Source organism: Phascolarctos cinereus, unplaced genomic scaffold (genome assembly GCF_003287225.1).
Source record: "Phascolarctos cinereus isolate Bilbo 61053 unplaced genomic scaffold, phaCin_HiC Scaffold_726;HRSCAF=1367, whole genome shotgun sequence".
In the NCBI taxonomy this organism is placed as follows: domain Eukaryota; kingdom Metazoa; phylum Chordata; class Mammalia; order Diprotodontia; family Phascolarctidae; genus Phascolarctos; species Phascolarctos cinereus.
Genome location: NW_027556098.1, coordinates 184,857,181 through 184,876,206, shown reverse-complemented (window position 1 = coordinate 184,876,206; position 19,026 = coordinate 184,857,181). Strand labels below are relative to the sequence as shown.

The window sequence follows — 19,026 nt, the reverse complement described above, 5'->3', positions numbered from 1 at the left end:
ATATTCCACAATTTGTTTAGCCATTGCCCCGACAATATACATCTATTTTGTTTTTAGTTCTTTGCTACTACTAAAAATGATGCTATAAGTATTTTGAGCATGTATTAGATCTTTCTTTTCCTTCTTTGAATATAACTCTATTAGTAGGATCTCTAGGTCAAAGGATTTGGAGGTACAGAGTCTTTCATAATTTGTTTTATTGCCACAAAGATTGCAAAAGCAGTACATTTGGTTCCAACTTTCTAGATAAATTGTGATAAAGAATTCTAGAGACTTAGTCAAATGCACCTGTGAGGACAGACATGAATGACATCATTCTTCTCTTAACTTACTGACTCCATGAAGGACTGAAAACTAGACAATAAAACTTGAGAGCCTGAAAATATTTTGCAGATTTATTCATATAGATTTTGACTGATATTTAGATATTTATTGAGAATTTACACATTTATTTCATCCAAGTTTTATCTGTCCCTAGGAGGATTTTTAGTTTGAAAACTTAGGTGAAACATTAAAAAACCACATACATATGTATGTGTGTGTATATACATACACATATGCACACACATATATAGATATATTTCAGTCACGTGTGGGGCTTTCTTGGCAAAGATACTGCACTGGTTTGCCATTTCCTTTTTGATCTCATTTTACAGATGAGGAAACTGAGGCAAGCAAGGTTAAGTGACTTCCCAAGGTCACACAGCTAGTAAGTATCTGAGGCCAGATTTGAACTCAGGAAGATGTGTTTTCCTGACTCCAGGCCCAGAACTTTATTCACTGCACTATCTAAATAGTTTAGGGTCTGAATTTCTTATTGATATTCTAATGACTCTTTCAAGGTTAGGATAAAATTTTGCCTCCTCTGGGAAGCTTTTCCTGGTAACTTCAGCCCCCTTTAATTTCTCCTTTCTTTGAATTGCTGAACACATTATTTTTCATTTGTTTCATTTTTTAATTGGATCATGTATACAGAGTTTCCCAAAAATCTTATTGTAAACTATTAAAAGCTATTGTTTGTATTATTTAAGCTATTATTTGTATTTAAGTTATTAAAGTTTAAAATGGCACCAAGACTTTTGGGACACACCTCTCTATGAGGGGTCTATCTATGAGGCTATAGGAGGTTGAATTAGACAATTTATGCTCTTATGATCCTCCAGGAACAGCTAGGCTGGGATATAACACAGGGAAACCAAGGCAAGAAAGGATTTAATTTTGTTCCCTAAGGCTTTGGCTGACCTCTTTGAATTTTTATAGGAATTGTGGACCAGGGGAAGAGTTGGAGAGCAGATGAGAGAGAGTTTAGATATGAGGGTCTTTTTCACTGTATGTTGAGACTTAAATGAAAAAGTTTGTGCTTGGGACCCTCCTCAATACTTTACTCCCTGTGTATTTTCTAGTTTCATCAACAGATCTACATTTACCCTATTAATAAGCATATAGCTTTCTTGGCAGATAACTTACGAAGGTTAATGATACAAATAAAGATCTCTCACATGTAAAATACGGTATATCTAAAAATAGTACTAGTCATAATAGAAAGAGACTGGAAATAAATTATGAGGTAAATGACTGGGGAATGGATAAACAAATTGTGGTATATGAATGTAATGGAATATTATTGTGCCATTAAAGAATGATGAGTCTGAACAATTCAGAGAAAAATGAGACTTGTATAAGCTGATGCAGAGCAAAGAAAATAGGATCAATACTTACTGACTACATAAACATGAATGAAGACACTAAAAACCAACAGAATTCAGGTCAAGTACAATGGCCAATATAGGTTCCAGATGACTGAGGTTAAAACATATTCTTACCCTTTTTGTTAAGAACTGGCAAGCTATGAGAATGGAAAGTTACATTTGCTATCAGTCATAAGCACTACAACCGAAGCTATAACTAGCAATTCAAGTACCAAGGCTAGAATCAAAAATGTGTTTGGGGTAAATGGTAAGAAAATCACTCTTGGGCAGCTAGGTGGTGCAGTGGATAGAGCACCGGCCCTGAATTCAGGAGTACCTGAGTTCAAATCCAGCCTCAGACACATAACACTTACTAGCTGTGTGACCCTGGGCAAGTCACTTAACCCCATTGCCTAGCCAAACAAACAAAAAAACCAGGAAAATCACTCTTAAATCTACTTTTAGAAGCCAATTAGAAACCTTGGACCACAGGTTACAGAAACTTTGGGACACCATGAAGGAGGCTTCTACCAGGAGAAAGGCACAATCAGGAAAGAGCTATAGCCCTAAGGAGGTGAATAATTATGCTTAGTAAGTTATCTTCCAATTTTACCTTATTATTATTGTTAATAAGGTACTAAGCTTAGTTGTTTTTGCCCAGTCTAAATTGAGTGCCTCGTGGCAAAGCTCCTCTCAGTCAATCCTAATTCTAGTTCTAACTACATTAGATAATTTTACTTAACTGTATTTATGGAAAGAGAGTATGCATATGATATAGATTACTGGGGCATGATTGATATGTCAAGACAAGATCTATCAATTTTTAAAAAAGGAAAATGGATCCTCCACAAAATCCTACTCTGGTGCTTTATTGTGGTGATCCTGAATTAAAGATGCAAGTCATTCAGAAGATGATGAAGAGATATATAGTAACCATGAGAAGGGCCAAGCATATTACCAATGAGAAGCTGTGTAAAAGATATTAAAGAAATGTTTGACTGTAAAGAGACAGCATGGCATAGAGTGTTAGCTGTGGAGTCAGGAATACATGGATGGGTTCAAGTCCTACCTTTGACCTATTTTAGAAGAATTGACAATCTACACCGGTGGAGGGTATTTCTATACTGGAAATTCTCCCACAGTGACATCATCAAAAGGAAGTGAATTGGTTATATGGTGAGAATGAAGAATAACTGATAGAAACCAGTGTACTCTACTGGTAGTCATGCAATGTCAAGAGATCTAGAACTCTTCCCTCTCCCTTTCCTCCCACCTCCTTAGCCCCAATGCTGGGTAGATGTCCTGTGGAGGATTTTTCTAGAAGTATATTGGTGAGATAAGAAGGCATGGATGGGATGCAATCTGAATCACTGGAAAGAATAACCATGCTAATGAAACTGCAGATCTATTTAAGTATCAAAAACGGATAGTCTGTTAAACTACAAATAGTCTATAAAAATACAAATTACAGGTCTTGAAAGGAATGGCCTCAGATACACAACTGAGGTACTTGCACTGGAAAATTTTGCCAGCCAGGTCCTTAACATGTCAAGGTCATTCTGTCCTTTAGAGTGCACAGCATCCTTAGCAATATCGTATCTGACTGGGAAGCATAATGCTCTATGTAAATTTTTGTGCTAGGGAAAAGGGAGTATATTTTTTGAATTTCATGATCTTTAAACTGTACCTACAGTGATGCTGAAACAACCAGTCAATTGAATAAAAAAATCAAACTTATTGAATGGGAATGGAGTAGTTTATAGAATACAGTATGTGTAATCAGGAATACCTTAGGTCAAATCTGGCCTCAGACATTTACTAGCTTGTTGTTCTGGGCAAGTCATTTAACCTCTCTGTGCCTCAGTTTCCTCAACTGTAAAAGGAGGGATAATGATAGCACCTATCTCCCAGGGTGGTTGTGTGGATCAAATGAGATAATATGTATAAAACATTTAGCACAGTGCCTGATACATGGTAGGTACCATAGAAATGCTAGTTATTGTTATTATACAAATCAAGTAGTTAGATGACTGACTGACTTTATGTCATGTTTCTCCCTTTTAACCATTTGCTGTGGCATTGTATAGAAATAGCCTAAGTGCCAAGAAGCTTTTGATTTTATACTTGAATGTCAAATCCTTTGAGGATATTGTATTATCAGATTTTTAGCTAAATCAAACATTTATAAATTTGTAAAATTATATACAATTATAAATATACAAACATTTATAAAACATTTTATAAGTTTAATTTTGCCATATCTGATTATGTATATAAAGCAAAGGATTTAAATCTGAGAGAACACTGCTCAACCATTTTTAATGAACTCCCACTTATAAATAAACACATATCTAAGGAATAATGAGGCAGCAAAAAAAATGCTAATGTAGAAAATGAAAAGTACAAATACAAGTACAAATTATTGCCACGTAATCGCAATTTACCTCAATGACAGTCCATTGTTCCACTACAATTGCATCATTTCCTTTCCTGTTAGAACCTGGCACTCCAGAACCTTCTTCTTCATATATAAATAATCCTTCCAAAGATTTGGACAAATGATCTGTGGAGACAAAGGATATACTTATGAAAGGCTTTAAATATGTAATTTCTCATCATATTATTGTCATCCTTAAGTAACCTTACAGGAGGCTGAAAAGAAAAGAAAACCCAAACAATTGGTTAATAAATACTTATTTTGGTTGCCCCAATTATATCTTTCTCCCTTTTCATTAAATTATAGTTATTTTCCCTTTTTCTTCAAAGCAGCCAGACAATGAGCACTGAGTCTCCTAAAGTAGTCTTCTGAAATTAGAAACAACAGGAAATACCTTTCAGCTTGAAAAAAGATTTTGGTTCATGTTACATACTTTGGTTATATATTATTTAGGCCAGCAAGAGAAACAACAATAATCTTCCCTCCTCTCCCTCTCCTCAAACCTTGAAATGATATAATGATGTTACAAATAATATTAAAGCAAAATTCATTCAAAATACGCAAAACACAAAAGACAGTATTTAGTCCAATGAGCCTAATTAAAAAAAAAACCATTGACAATAGCAACAGGGAGACTCTAAGCAGAAATCATTGTCAGGATTCCTGATGGGAAGGAAGTTATAAGGGAGTGCCCCTATGACTTCTTTCTTTCTTTCTTTCTTTCTTTTTTAGGCAATTGGGGTTAAGTGACTTGCCCAGAGTCACACAGCTAGTAAGTATCAAGTGTTTAGTCTGAGACCAGATTTGAACTCAGGTCTTCCTGACTCCAGGGCCAGTGCTCTATCCACTGTGCCACCTAGCTGCCCCCAACTTATTTCTTAAATAGTCAATTGTAAGCAGTTGTCCTAAACTAGACCTACTTCATGGAGGCCCCTTTGTTTCCTGTTGGGCCTGCACTAGGGAAGGTCTCATGGCCAAATGCTGGTTAAGCTTTTTGGTTTTTATGAAACAGTGCGTATCTAACAGTTATATCAAAACTTTGTTATTTATAATCTAAACATTAAGGACTTTAAAACTATTACTTCTAAATAAAATATTTTAAATTAATTTTTAGTTTTAATTTTTCATCAATGGACACAGACATGAGGAGCAGATAATTTCTCTTTGACATGACTCAGTCATAGTAGAATACTAAAAAGAATCTACATATTTTTTGGCAGGATCAAAAGTATCCACTGTTAGTTTGATTTGGTCTCTTAATAGCTGGTCACTGGTTTTCTTAATATAGCAGATGTCTCACTTTCTTTAAGTGCAATTTCTAGTGCCACAACAAAGATGATCAGAGCAGACAAATATTTTTGGGGTATGGATTTAAGGTTTCTCTAGGACATCATTACAAATATGTATTTTGACATTTATGCAGCTGTATGTAATCTGCTGTTTGTTTTGTTTGACATTACATGATGTGAAGATGAAGGCCTTGTGGCCTTTACCCTCAGGTTTGTATATTTTCAACACGAGTTTCTGGTTTTGTTAGAAAGAAGTGATTTAACCTCAGTAGGAGATGTCTACCTCCTGTTTGGGAGAACAAGCCTGCATGCTTGAGAAAAATCTGTAGCAACCTGACTCACTCCATCACAGGAACCTGGAGGACTGTATTTTCATTGGGATCTTTTTTTTTTTAAACAGAAATGTTAATAATTGAGGGGAGTAGGAGCACCGGTGATATTAGCTGAAGCCTTGTAAGGAGAGTAACGTCTGAAGCTCCACAAACATACAATTATTGGGTATGTTGAAAGATGAATTGATTCCTCAGGTCACCAGAATGATACAGTAAAATGGGAGGGTTTCTCATTTTTTTTGGATCTCTCCAAATTGATAAATTTCTCTACATTGTGTAATTAATTCTTACAAAATAGAATAATTTTTTCAAACATTTAATCTAACAACTAAAATTATTTGAAAGAAAATTACTTAAGATATAATTGTTTGGCAATAAAAGTTATTGTATTAGTGGTAACAAAATGTATTTTGAGTCCATACTGGAGAAATTTTTGGTATTATATATCCCATAGATATCCTTAAGCAAAGACCATCTGATTTATATCATTCAATGTGCTCCTTTTATTTTCTCCCCCATCCCCATATTAGACCCCTAATATTTTTTTAATATAACAGCCCATAGTTGCTGTTCCAAGCTTTCCATTCAAGCTACTACTTTCCTCTCCTTTACTGCTAAAATTCTAGAAAGAAATGACTACAATCTCTATTGCCATCTGGCTTCTGACTCTACCACTCTACTGAAATTGATCTCTTCAAGGCCACAGTAATAACCTCTCAAATGTTAAAAACAATGATCTTTTCTCAGTGTTCCCCCTTTGACCTTTCTGTAGCAATTTGATAGGGTTGACTATAGTTTTTTCCTAAATATTTTCTCCCATGATCTCTGTTACGCTGCTATCTTCTGGTTCTTCTACCTGTATGAATGTTTCTTCTCTGTCTCCATAGGTTTATTATTCTCCTCCTGCCCAAGGCTGGGGGGTGACCCATAGGCTTTACCTATGTCCCCTCTTCTTTCATTATATTCTCTTTTAGTAATTTCATTAATTTCTAAGAGTTCAATTATAGCTGATTTCTAAATCTAAATGCATATCCCTGGGTATCTCCATGTAGGATGTGTTGGTCACAGGTCAAATTCCAAGTAGTTTATTTATAGAATAGATGGTTTGGACTGGATGGTTTCTTCCAGATCTAATGATTCTAGGTCCCAAACTTATCGTCCTCCTAACCAGAATCTTTCTGTCTTCCAGTTGACCTACTTTTTCTGCTAATGGCACCATCATCCTCCAGGTCATTCAAGCTCAGAACTTTTAGAATGGCATTTGATTCTTCCTTCTCTTTCACTTATAGTTAGTTTACAAGTCCTGTTGATTCTTCCTCCATAGTGCCTCTCATACCTGGCCCTTCTTTTATTCATACTGTTGTCATTCATACTATTTGGGCCCTCATCTCTTCCTTCATCTGGATTATATTTTAATAGACTCCAAAATGGTCAGTCTACCTCCAGCCTTTGCCCTCTCCAGTCTATCCCTCATGTTTCAATGAATGAGTAATCTCATCAATGTAGCTATTATTATTATATTCCATCTATATTATAATCCATCTACATTACTCTTATCTTAGAAATGTTTCATAAAAGATCTACTATAGTATGGGACAGTGGACTGTATTTAGATTCAGTTTAAACCTAAATCTCTGCTACTTGTTAGCTGTATGATATTGGGACATTTCACTTAGTCTCTCTGTGCCTCAGTTTTCAAAGCTCTAAAATGAGTGTCCCCAAAGTCTTAGGGTCTCTTGGAGCTCAAATTGCCATGATCCTAAGACTCCATGACCTGGGCTTTGAAAAAATATTCTATGGATATCAGGGTAGCTGCTCAGCTGTTCCATCCATCTGTTTTTTCCTTGCTCTTGCTACATGAATGATTCATCTTCTTTTCTGATTATACATTTCTTGGATGATATCTTTTATATCTAATTCTTGAGTATGCAACATCATTGGTAACAAGTTGCAACTTACTTACACAGGGTCACTTACAATGCTGATTCTTTGGAGATGGTGATCCTCCTTGATTTGTGGCAGCATAATATCAAAGTTATAAAGATAGGTTTCTATATCAGGAAGCTGCTTGGGACTATAGACAGAATTGTGCAATCCACCTCACTCTCTTCCTCTGATTCAGTTTTGGGCCAAGCACACTGCTTATCTTCAGTCTGTTTGAAATACATTAACTGATTGAGTTATTCCATCCAGGGTGCTTGTCATAGTTGGGATATAGTTGTTCATCTATTTGCTTTGTCCTCTGTAATTATTGTTTTGCTTTTTTTGGGGGGGGCAATTGGGGTTAAGTGACTAGCCCAGGGTCACACAGCTAGTGTCAGGTGTTTGGTCTGAAGCTAGATTTGAACTCAGGTCCTCCTGACTTCAGGGCTGGTGCTCTATCCACTGCACCACCTAGCTGCCCCTGTGTCCTTTGTAATTACGAGGCTAATGTCTTTGGAGTGATCATGATGCTCACTGAGGAGGCTTTATAATATTTTGGGAACTGAGGCAAGCATCACAATGTCATCCGCAAACAAGAATATTTAGATGCTCTTACCATTTACGGAAAATCGAAATGTGCCATCAATGAACATTCATCTTCATGTTTTATTCCTCATTTAATATTAATGATGAGATCAATGAACTGGTTTCATCTATCAAGAAATCTTGTATGATCTTGATAAGTATGGGAGACACTTTGCTAGAGGACTCAAAAAAGTTTCATTTTGCTGTAATCAAATGCTTTTTTAAAAAAATCAATAAACAATAAATGCAGCAGGATCTTGTATTTGATATACCTTTCAGTTAACTGTATGTTGATGAAGGTGTCTTCTGCTGTAGAAAATCACTTTGAAAAGCTTGCCTTTTCATATTCTCATCAAGGATGTCTTCTATATGTATGTAAATGATTCTTATAAAGATTTCATTAGCAATTATAAAATGGACATCCCATATATAGCTGCCAAAATAATTTTTTAAATGCTCAGGTCTGATCATGCTATTTCATTGCTGAAAACATTTGGTGGTTCTCTGTTGCCTAAGGCATAATAAACAAATTAATTAGCCTGGCATTTAAGGTCCTCCACAATCTGGTGCTAACTACCTTTCCAGTCATATAATTCATATAATTTCACTTTATACATTCTACATTCTAGACAAATGGGATTGTAATCCTTTTCCTATCTTGTCTTCTTCCATATCATCCATTTGTGCATATCTACCTGTTGTACTATTTCTCTTCCTTTAAGAGTAATTTTAGATGCTACTTTCTCCATGTAGACTTCATTGATTCCCCCAAGATGAAAATGTTCTTTCCTACCCAGATTTTCCTAGGGCACTTTGGATCATGGCAATTTCCCCAGTAGATGGTAAACTTCTTAAGGGGGCAAAGGAAAGGGAGCAAGCATTTATTAAGCACCTGCTGCATGTCAGGAACTGTAGTAAATGTTTTATTTGAACTTGGAGGTCAGGAAATTTATTGTTTTTCACCTTTGTACCCCAAGCATCTAGCAGAACATCTTGGCCATGAAGGGTGATTAATAAATATCTGTCGAATGGATTGTGGTGGATTGAAATTAAGTTGAAATAAACATTAAGAGAAACTTTGAAAGGGATATTATTCAAAGTGAGCAAAATGAAGCCTTAGTAACATTTGTAGAAATAGGGGAATTTGTGGATTGCTTTGAGATTCCAGGCTTTTCCTTCTTGCAAAGGCCCAACAATATTCTTCCTATGATCCTGTTACTTATGGAATCCTCCAGTCTTTATTGATTTTAAGTTCAGGATTGCTCCAAGGAGAAAGCATCAGGGTGTAAGTTGGTTACTATGCATGACCAATGATGATTTGTGCACTATAACTGATGTAAAAAATCTTAAGGTATGACAGGAAAAGGAAGTAAACATTCATTTCACACAGCGAGAGTAAGAGACAATTGGTGGTTTGACTCAAACAATGTCAAGAGATCTAGAGGAAGTACCCCAGCAGGTTGGCTGGATCCCTTATGGAAGATTTATGGGAGGACATGGATAAGAGTTGTAGAGGATGAGAAAGTATGAATGAGTTGCGATCTGCTCCATTGGCAAGAATAACAGTGTTGATTAGATCAGATTCCTCAGGAAGAACTACAACTAATCAGAACCATGACAGAATATTTGTTTCATTAGAGGCAGCATCCACAGCAATGAGATCAGAGAACCATCAAAGCAAGCAGCCACTCATAGCATAGTGAGAGGTGGGAGAGAGAAAAGCAATTTTATGAAAAACTTATAAGAGACCCAAGTGTGACAGGTGGTTAAGGTTAAATATATAATTTCATTATATATACATACATACATACGTACAGATGCACTATATGTATATGTATATATAAAAAACCTTAAAGGTTAAAAAACCTTTAAGGATGAAACTGGAAGGAAGATACCAAACATGGCAAAGATCTATCAAAGTTATTATCGCAAACTATTTTCTCCATCAATGATAATGGAAACACCCTATTTGAACTCTAGTATCATAGTTCTCGAAGGTTTACATGAGGAAGCAGAAATTGCACTAAAGAAGACAAAGACAAGAAGAACCAAGTATACACAAAAGAAAGTTTGAGGCAACAGTTTTGGAAACATTCAGGAGTTGATTCTTCAGATATCTGAGAGAAGAGAGGATACCAAATACTTGAGGAAAAAAATCATAAACCTTATTGCTCTCTAAAAAGATGAAATTCAGAAAACATCAACAGCTACCAACTCCCTATGGGGCAGCTGAGCGGCACAATGGATTGGAGTCAGGAAGTTTCAGGAGTTAAAATCTGACCTCAGACTTCCTAGCTGTGTGACTCTGGACAAGGCACTTAACCCTGCTTGCCTCAGTTTCCTCATATGTAAAACCAGCTGGAGAAGGAAATGGCAAACCACTCCAGTACCTTTGCCAAGAAAACCCTAAGTGGGGTCATAAAGAGTTGGACACAACTGAAGCAACTGAACAAACCAATCTCTATGCCTACTTTCCTTTACGAGATCAATCTACATACATACTAGGGTGTTCTTGATAAAGAGATGAGAGAGAATAGCCAGGTTTTTCCCAGTGGTACTCCATATCGTACCAGTCTACCTTAAATGAGTGAATTTTAGAGGGGACACAGATACTGCTATGCCTATAATTTTAAAAAAAGCTTTTGACCTAATAAAGTACTATATTTTTCCTTTTTTTAAACAGATTTTTATTAATATCTTTTGTACTTATATTGCCTATATTTCCCCGTATATTCCTCCCTCTTCTCCTAAAAAGCCACCACTTATATAATAATTGTTTTTTTAAAAAGAGGGAGAATGAATGAAAAAGGTATTTATTAAAGCACTTACTATGTGCCTAGCACTGTGCTAAGTGCTGGTTATGAAGAAGCGAGACAGTCCTTGCTCTCAAAGAATTCACGTATTAATTGAGGGAAGACAATACATAAAAGAAAGTTCAGATGCAGGGCTGATAGAAAGGTCTAGATACCCTAAGGGTACATCAATGGAGGGGCATATGGCAAGGCCCAGGAGTCATTAGATTACATCAGAGAGTCAGATAACAATGCTAGGGGTCTTCAGGGCATAGAAACAGAATAGATAGTTAAGGTTGACAGAACAGTGGCAGGGCAAATGTAAGGCTTATGGTAGCCCTCCATCTTATCTAAGTTCCTGTGAATTGTAAAATAGCCAAGATGGGTGGCCCAGGTTAGAAAAAGGAGAGAAGGGGAAAGGCAGGAAGGCAGAGAGGATATCCCATTTTGATAGTAAATCTTCCTACTTCCCAGCCACTCTAGATGGGTTTGAATGTTTTAAGAGAAATAGATTTAATCTTGGGAGGCAATGCCTGGTTTTTGCTCTCATTATCACATGAAACATTTATTCCCATAGTGTGTTGACTTTGGTAACATCCATTAATTTAACTCTTTTACAGTATTGCTCATGAGGCCTGAAACAATTAATAAGTAATACGAATTAATAGCTCACCCAGGTAGTTTTCAGTGACAGAAGTGTCAAACAACACTGAATTCAGTAACTGAGTTCAGCTGTGGTCTCTTAAGTTCTTTTCCAGATGTCCCAGACACTTTTTCACAGTATCCTTACATATTGGGGCATCTGGAGTTTCTTTACACACTCTCAGTGAAGTCCCTAATGACACACCCAATAGTCAAACTGCCAAAAGGCTGAGGCTAGTTAGGGGCTCTGCCCTTGTAAAGCAGGCTACGTAAAATGTCTAATGAGACATTCCATCACTGCTGACAGTGATGATTTTCCCTTAAGCTTTGACTGTAAATAGCTTGGGAGGCTTTGAAACACAAAAGACCCACTGAGCCTCTTTGGGACAGCATCTGCTGAGGCTAATTTTGTTGCAATCAGGCAAGGGCCCAACGCAAGGGCTGCCTGAGAGAGACACTGAAGGGAATACTTTTCTTTCCCCTCCAATAAAAAGATCACCACCAAAAATTAGGAAACTTAACTAAAGGAGGCCCCAACTTGGACTCTTGAGTTGTATGTATAATTTTATGAAAGGTAAACAGTTGTCCAACTAGATGATCTGTGAATAGAAATATTGCAGCTACATGTCCTAAAAGGCCCTAACAGAAAAATTCTTTAATAGTCAGTAATCTCTTGTTTGGAATATGCTATTTATGTATTTCAGAGTCCTACTAAATCATGTATGCTTCTTAGTTACTGAGCAATTTGACTTACTGAACTTTTGTCAGTTTTAAGTACTGACTCTTCAAAAAGTTGTACTAATGTAAAAAATATCTATTTAAATAAATCTTCAACTCTAACTTTGCAATGCAAATTGAGTTCTTATTTCACTTACTTTTTCATTCATCCCTTTATCACCACTGAGATAATGCTCTTATTCTGGTTTTCTTTATCTCCAATTAGAGTAGTAATAACTCATAATTGGAAGCCTTCCTAACAATTTCCTGTGAAATGTAGTGCAACTATTATTATCCTCAATTTATGATGAAGAAATTGAGACTCAGAGAGGATAAGTAATTTTTCTAAGGTCACACATCTAGTAAATGTCAGAGTGGGGATCAAAACCATATGCACTAACATTAAGTCCAGTGCATTTGCTAGTATACATCTCTATCCACATTTCTAACCTCCCCCACTACCTCAGTCTCTTCTCACCCACCTGACCAACTTTTGCTTCTTTCACATTTTCTCTAAAAGTCACTCAGGGTTTTTTGGGATAATGAGAGATTAGGAAAAAGGAAGGAAAGCAGCTTAAAAGGTCATACCTTGAACTATATTTTCTTCACCAACACTTATAAAATCCAGTTTACAGAAGAGGTCAAACGTCAACTATAATATGTTATAACATCTCCAAACTCTGGATAATATTATATACTTGGACATTAACTATTACATATGATGATACACTCATGATAACATACATTCATAAAAACAATCTGGCCTAGAATAATTCCCTAGATTGGAAGTATAAATAGAGACAACTAGAGGGAAAAATTAGTTTTATCTCATAAAGACTCTAAAGACGATTACCCATTATCTTAACAAAAGAAAAATGTAGCTCCCCTAAAAATTAAAAAAAAGGAAAGGAAAACTTTTTAAAGGACAGAGCAAACTAAGCCTCTCAATTAAAAACGTTCAAAACACTTAAAACCATGATAATGACAGTTTTATTTAGCCTAATTATCTTCTAGATCAATAGCTTTCACTTTCCTAGGTAATCAGCCATCATATTTTACGAATTCTTAACTGAACTGTTGTGATGACTCCTTAGTAGGGCTACTGTAAACTTTACCTGTGTTGGTCATAGAGGTCTGTTTATTTTAAAAAAGAATGATCAAATGGCAAATATTTATTAGAAATGCTCCCCTGTATAGTAGGTGTGCATTTTGCATGGCTCATGGCAATTGAAAGTTCTATGCCATTGGCCACGTAATTATCTTAGAAACCACATCTCCTCATATTAGTCATAGCACTTCATTTGTTTAGCATTTATTAAGTACTTGCTATGTATCAGGTTCTGTGTTAGGTGATGGGACAACAAAGATCAAAAAAAATCAGACAGTTTCTACCCTACAACACTTAAGGCTAATCAAAACACAATTCTTGACACAGTTGCGAAAAATTTTATATCATAAGATCCCTTTCTGAAATAAGACTTACCTTTAGAAGTTTCCCAGGATACAAAAGAATCAATTAAGGACAATCCTTGTTTATAATAAAATGTAGTCAGCTCTAGCCAGTCAGCATCTAGTGTACTAATTACAGATCCTTTTCTTGTGACTTTCATTGATAGAATGCCTTCCTGATAGGTCCAGCGTGTTGATTCATCATCAAAAACATTGAAGACTGTATACAATTTATTATCTGAGGATGAATATACAGGAGAGAAAAAAAAAGAAAAATAAACAACTTCATCTTTTAGGGAAATCTTTCCAAAGGAATTTAAATCAAAGCAAACTACTTTGATGAATGGCAGCTAGATGGCACAGTGGATAGAGCTCTGGACCTAGAGTCAGAAAGAACAGAGTTCAAATTTGACCTCAGACATTTACTAGCTGTGTGATTGTGGGTAAATCACTTAGCCCCTGCCTGCATAAAACTAGAGAAGGAGATGGCAAACCACTCCAGTATCTTTGCCAAGAAAAGCCCTTGGACAGTTGGCCTTCAGGGTCACAAAGAGTAGACATGACTGAACAACAACTTTGATAAATAGCTTCTGAAAGTTTTTAATTAAATCAGCAACATCTTGGGCTCATAATTGAAAGAAACAGAAAATATTGATTTTATAGTAGTCACAAATGGCTATTGATGATGAGGCTGAGAACCAACAGAGGATTAATTGAGGTAGGAGAAGGAGGGATGACATTTTCTCTCCGTACATGTTCTTTAACTCTTAATCTGGGTAACTCTATTTAGTTACATGAACCAGTGTGTGGAAAAAGAAAGTTGGGAGAGGGAGATGCAGTGTGAGGTAAGCAGGGAGGGGAGAGTGGTGTGGACAGTGATCTGCAGGTGATGGAGAACAAAATTTTTAAGAGAGCTCTATGGATTTTTAGTCAGTAGAAGGATAAGCTATATTGTCAATTTAAGGATACTGAAGGTCAGATCATGCCTCCTTCATGAATAATGACATATAGCATATTTTTCTCACTGTGACTCAGAAGTTTTATGATATAGGTGTTGCCTTCAACTACTAGTACTAGAATTACAATAGGATTTATGAAATCAGCTGGAAACAATATAAATTTATGATAGCCTTTGTTTTCTTATTAGAGTATTTTCTTTCATGCTAAAAGAACCAGTGCCCTAAATATGTGTATATTCAGTATTATCCATTTTGGGGAAGACTGGCCATTCTTGATCACTGGAAGCAAAGCACAAAATCACTTGTAAGGCAGATATGACACATGTTTAGATCCCATCAACTTGTTCATATTGTGTCTCCATGTGGAGGACAGGAGGGAGCAGATGGTATCTCTCCATATAGAGGATACTAGGGATACTGCTTTATGGAGAATCATGATGACATGTAAGAGAAGTGCCTTGGAGACACATGCATAGATATTTAGTAACTGGTTCAATCTGGTTAACCCACATGGTGAAGGGGAGGTATTTTGATTGGTTTTGGAGGAATTCAATAAAACCTTGCAGTTTTCACAACTTCTTCTTTGCCTCTCTGTTGGTGCCTTTGCACCTGGGGGAGCAAGGTAAGTCCTTCACTCTTAGAGTCCAGTGGTGAGACCACGCTGTAAGACAAAGAACTACAGGGCTTTCTCCCTCTCCATTCCCTATGACCATAAAATGGGGCTTCTTTTCCTTTATAGGTGCAGGAAGTAGAATCTCTGATCTGAGCCAGGAAAGTGAATTACAGGAATATGGGAGTTATAATCCAGGCTAGGTGTTGTAGCCAGTCCAGGATCAGAGGAACGAGGAGAGATCTTTGGGAGTGACAAGGACCCTAGCCCAGTGGAAGAAATTATCTGGACTGATGTGACTTTTGGTGTAAAGTTGGTGGAATCAAAGAACTGAATTAGATTTTTTAGCCTAATTCTCTCCTGTTTCCACCCACTGAGATGGGGTGTGTGTGTGTGTGTGCGCGTATGTGTGTGTGTGTGTGTGTGTGTGTGTGTGTGTGTGTGTGTGTGTGTTGGGAGGTGGGATTTTGCCCTGAGGAATTCAGGGAAATGTTTGTTCTTGCTATATCTTTGAATTTCTCTTTGTAAAAGCCAGTTGAGGTTAAGTGGTTAGGGGTACTGTTCATTGGCCTAAAACGGGAAGAACACAGATGGCAGAGGGTTGAGTCAATAGCAATTGAGAGATTGCCCTTCAACCCCTCAGGGTACAGTTAAACCCTGATGTAGCAACCTGGCTCAGAAGAGGGCTCCAGAGCACATGTTACATATTTAAATCCTTTTAGATGGATCTGAAGCCATGACTGCACACTAGCTATTTCTTCATGTAGTATTTAGTGCTATTTTCATGTTTTAGTTAATGATCACAGAATGCCAGTAAACCTCAGAAGGGTGAAAATTATCTATCAAGTAGGAGAGTTTTTGTCTAAAATTTTCACTACTGCTTGTAAGTAAAATCTGAAAACAGAAATGGTTTTTTCATTGACTTACTTACTTGATACACATTTATATGCTATGTCTTAGAATTGGTGAATGGTGGCCAATGAAGAAATGACTAAATGCTAAAAATTCTCTTATACTGAGTGCCATACACAGTTTGTTAGAATAGTCATTTTGCAAAGGATTCTCTGAAAAATAGTTTTACCTTAACCACTTATTCTGCTCTTGGAGGCTGCATTGCAAAAGGAGTTGGCTTGGAGTCTGTATGTAAAAGTATATAAGATGCCTGCCCTCCATTACAATTATAGACAGCCTCCAAATTATGAACAGGTTCAAAAGACATTTTAAAGTCAGTTTGGAATTTGGAGCATATTTGCCCATAGCAACAATGCTATAAAAGTTAGGTTCTTATGCTAATGCAAAAGACTATAGTACTAAGCTTATAATACAACCAAAAGAGTATTAAAAGTAGTCCTAAGAGCTTAATTCCAGAATTACAGAAACATGAATTTAGAATGGGAAGGGACCTTACAAGTCATCTAGTCTTGACCTCTCATTTTACAGATGAAGAAATTGAGGCCCAGAGCGGTAAAGAGATTTATCTCAGGTCCATATATCATAAGTAGCAAAGTTAGGATTTGATCCCTAGCCTAAGTTCCCAAGTCCTTAGCCTCCCTGTGCTCCTGGGAGGGGTAGAAGTGTGTTAAAGAAGTGGAGACCCTGGCAACTGGACAACATTAATGAAGTGGAGGGAAAAGATTTCCAGAGGTGGGGAGTGGGGTTATGCAGCTGCTCTTCTGACTTTCACAGAAGTGTTGGAAAAGAACTTCAAAGCAAAGGGAACACTAATAGTAGATGATGGAGCAGGGAGAAATTGGCATTAGTGGCAGGGAGGGGTGGTAGAAGCAACAGTGCATACACATGGGTTATTTTCTAAATCAAGTGTTCACCAAATAGGAAGTCTTTGAGTTCTATATTAAGTTGGGATCTATCTTTTCTTTATCAATTTTTTAACTCTAGTAAATTTCTACAGATAGTGGTATCTTAATTCTCTTTGTAGATGGCATTGTGCTGATTGTAGCAAGCTCAGGATCTCCAAAATTAAATCCATGATCATTCAAAAAAGTTCTGCCTGCCTATGCACACAGGAAAAATCAAATGGATGAATGAAGAATGACTATAACATGCAATTGGATAGACAACTGATAAAGCTGGTCCATGAGTAGCCAAATCTTGGACAGAAGCTGCAGACAGACAATGATTTGCATCCAGACCTGAAAAGGACAACAATGGTCTGGATTGTTATGGGAAACTGTGCAGTGTTTTTCATGACCCTAAGCTTCTCTTTCCCATATTTTAAACATGAGCATTCTTCTGGTATGGCACTGAATTACAGAATACCATAGTCTCCAAAGACTTAAAGTTGAGGGTCATTGAAGGAAAAGGACATGCACATCTTGGGTATGAGTCTGTAATGTATTAGAAAAGAAAAACTGCATATGAGAAATGGCTTAATGGATGTGATCAGAAACATAAATAAGCAGAAAAGAAGGCAGGCTAACCACATAGCAACTATGAAGGACAAGTAGGAGAGCCCATTTATTCCATGGAAATCCAAACAATGTCAAGAGACCCAGGGTAAGGCTCCCAGCATGTTGGGTGAATCTCAACATGTGGAGGATTTACAAGACTACCTGGACAAGAATTGCACAGGATTGAGAATGTACGTGTGGATCTGTTGTGATCTACACTGTTAAAAGGAAACACCCACAGAGATGAGGTCAGAGATTCATTAAAGTCTTTTATACTTGTAGAAAGGTACAGCGTGTTCACATGCAAAATGGTTCATGGGCTTTCATCCATTCTTCTCTATTTGTGAAACATTTAGCACATATAGTAGGGGCTTAATAAATGTTAGTTATCCTTGACTCCCCCCCCCATCTTTCCACTATGTATGGATTCCTTTCATATTACCAAAGAACTATTAAGTAATCAAAGGCTGAAATATACAGTTGTCAATAGTCTAAAATTTCACTGCAGTGCTGAAATTGCCTTAGTTTCAGCATGGAAAAATTTGGTAAATTTGATATGATTCTAATCTTTCCCCAGATGGCCTCAAGATGACTGGTCCTCTGGTTGGTAATTTTCCTGACTTGCTCCTTCTTCGGATTCTACTATTTTTGACTCCCTTCTTCCTTTTTCCTATTTCTCCAATGCATTTTTCTGATCATTTTCATTTGGCCCATATGCACGAATCAAGTGCACATAGGAGGCAAATCTTTCCTGGAAAGGGAAGACAGAATTCCTGCCTACTTTGCAGTTCTCCCTCTTGCTGCAGGAATTGTTAAAAAGACCAGGTGCATCAACTGTGTTAATTAATGCATGAATTTTTAAAATAATTATTTCATAATTTTTATATTTTTGTTATAAATTCTACTATTTGTGCAAATGTACTTTGAATGCAAATAGTTACAAGCAGATATTATAATTTTGCTTTTAAAATAACCACTTTCATCCTATTATTTCTATTTCCTTTGCCTTATGGATTAAAAAAAATGCACTGCCCCAACTGATGTAGCTTGATACTTTGAGGTATTCTTAAATTCTGGGTCTTTTAGTATTAAAAGAGTCTTTGTGAAGCCACACTGGCTTTTTTAAAAAATTGACTTCACAAGATTGGACGTTATTGACAAACCTAAATTTCCTTTAAAACAGTGTAATTTTTTT

At 36.5% G+C, this 19,026-nt stretch overlaps 1 protein-coding gene across 1 annotated transcript in view; it reads right to left on the bottom strand.

Moving 5' to 3' along the window:
- The window catches only part of RFTN2 (raftlin family member 2), a 77,464-nt gene that overhangs the window by 27,451 nt on the left and 30,987 nt on the right, over window positions 1-19,026 (bottom strand). Inside the window, 2 exon segments of the mRNA XM_020993613.2 lie at window positions 4,133-4,251; window positions 13,889-14,092. Coding sequence (XP_020849272.1) covers window positions 4,133-4,251; window positions 13,889-14,092 — 323 coding nt within the window.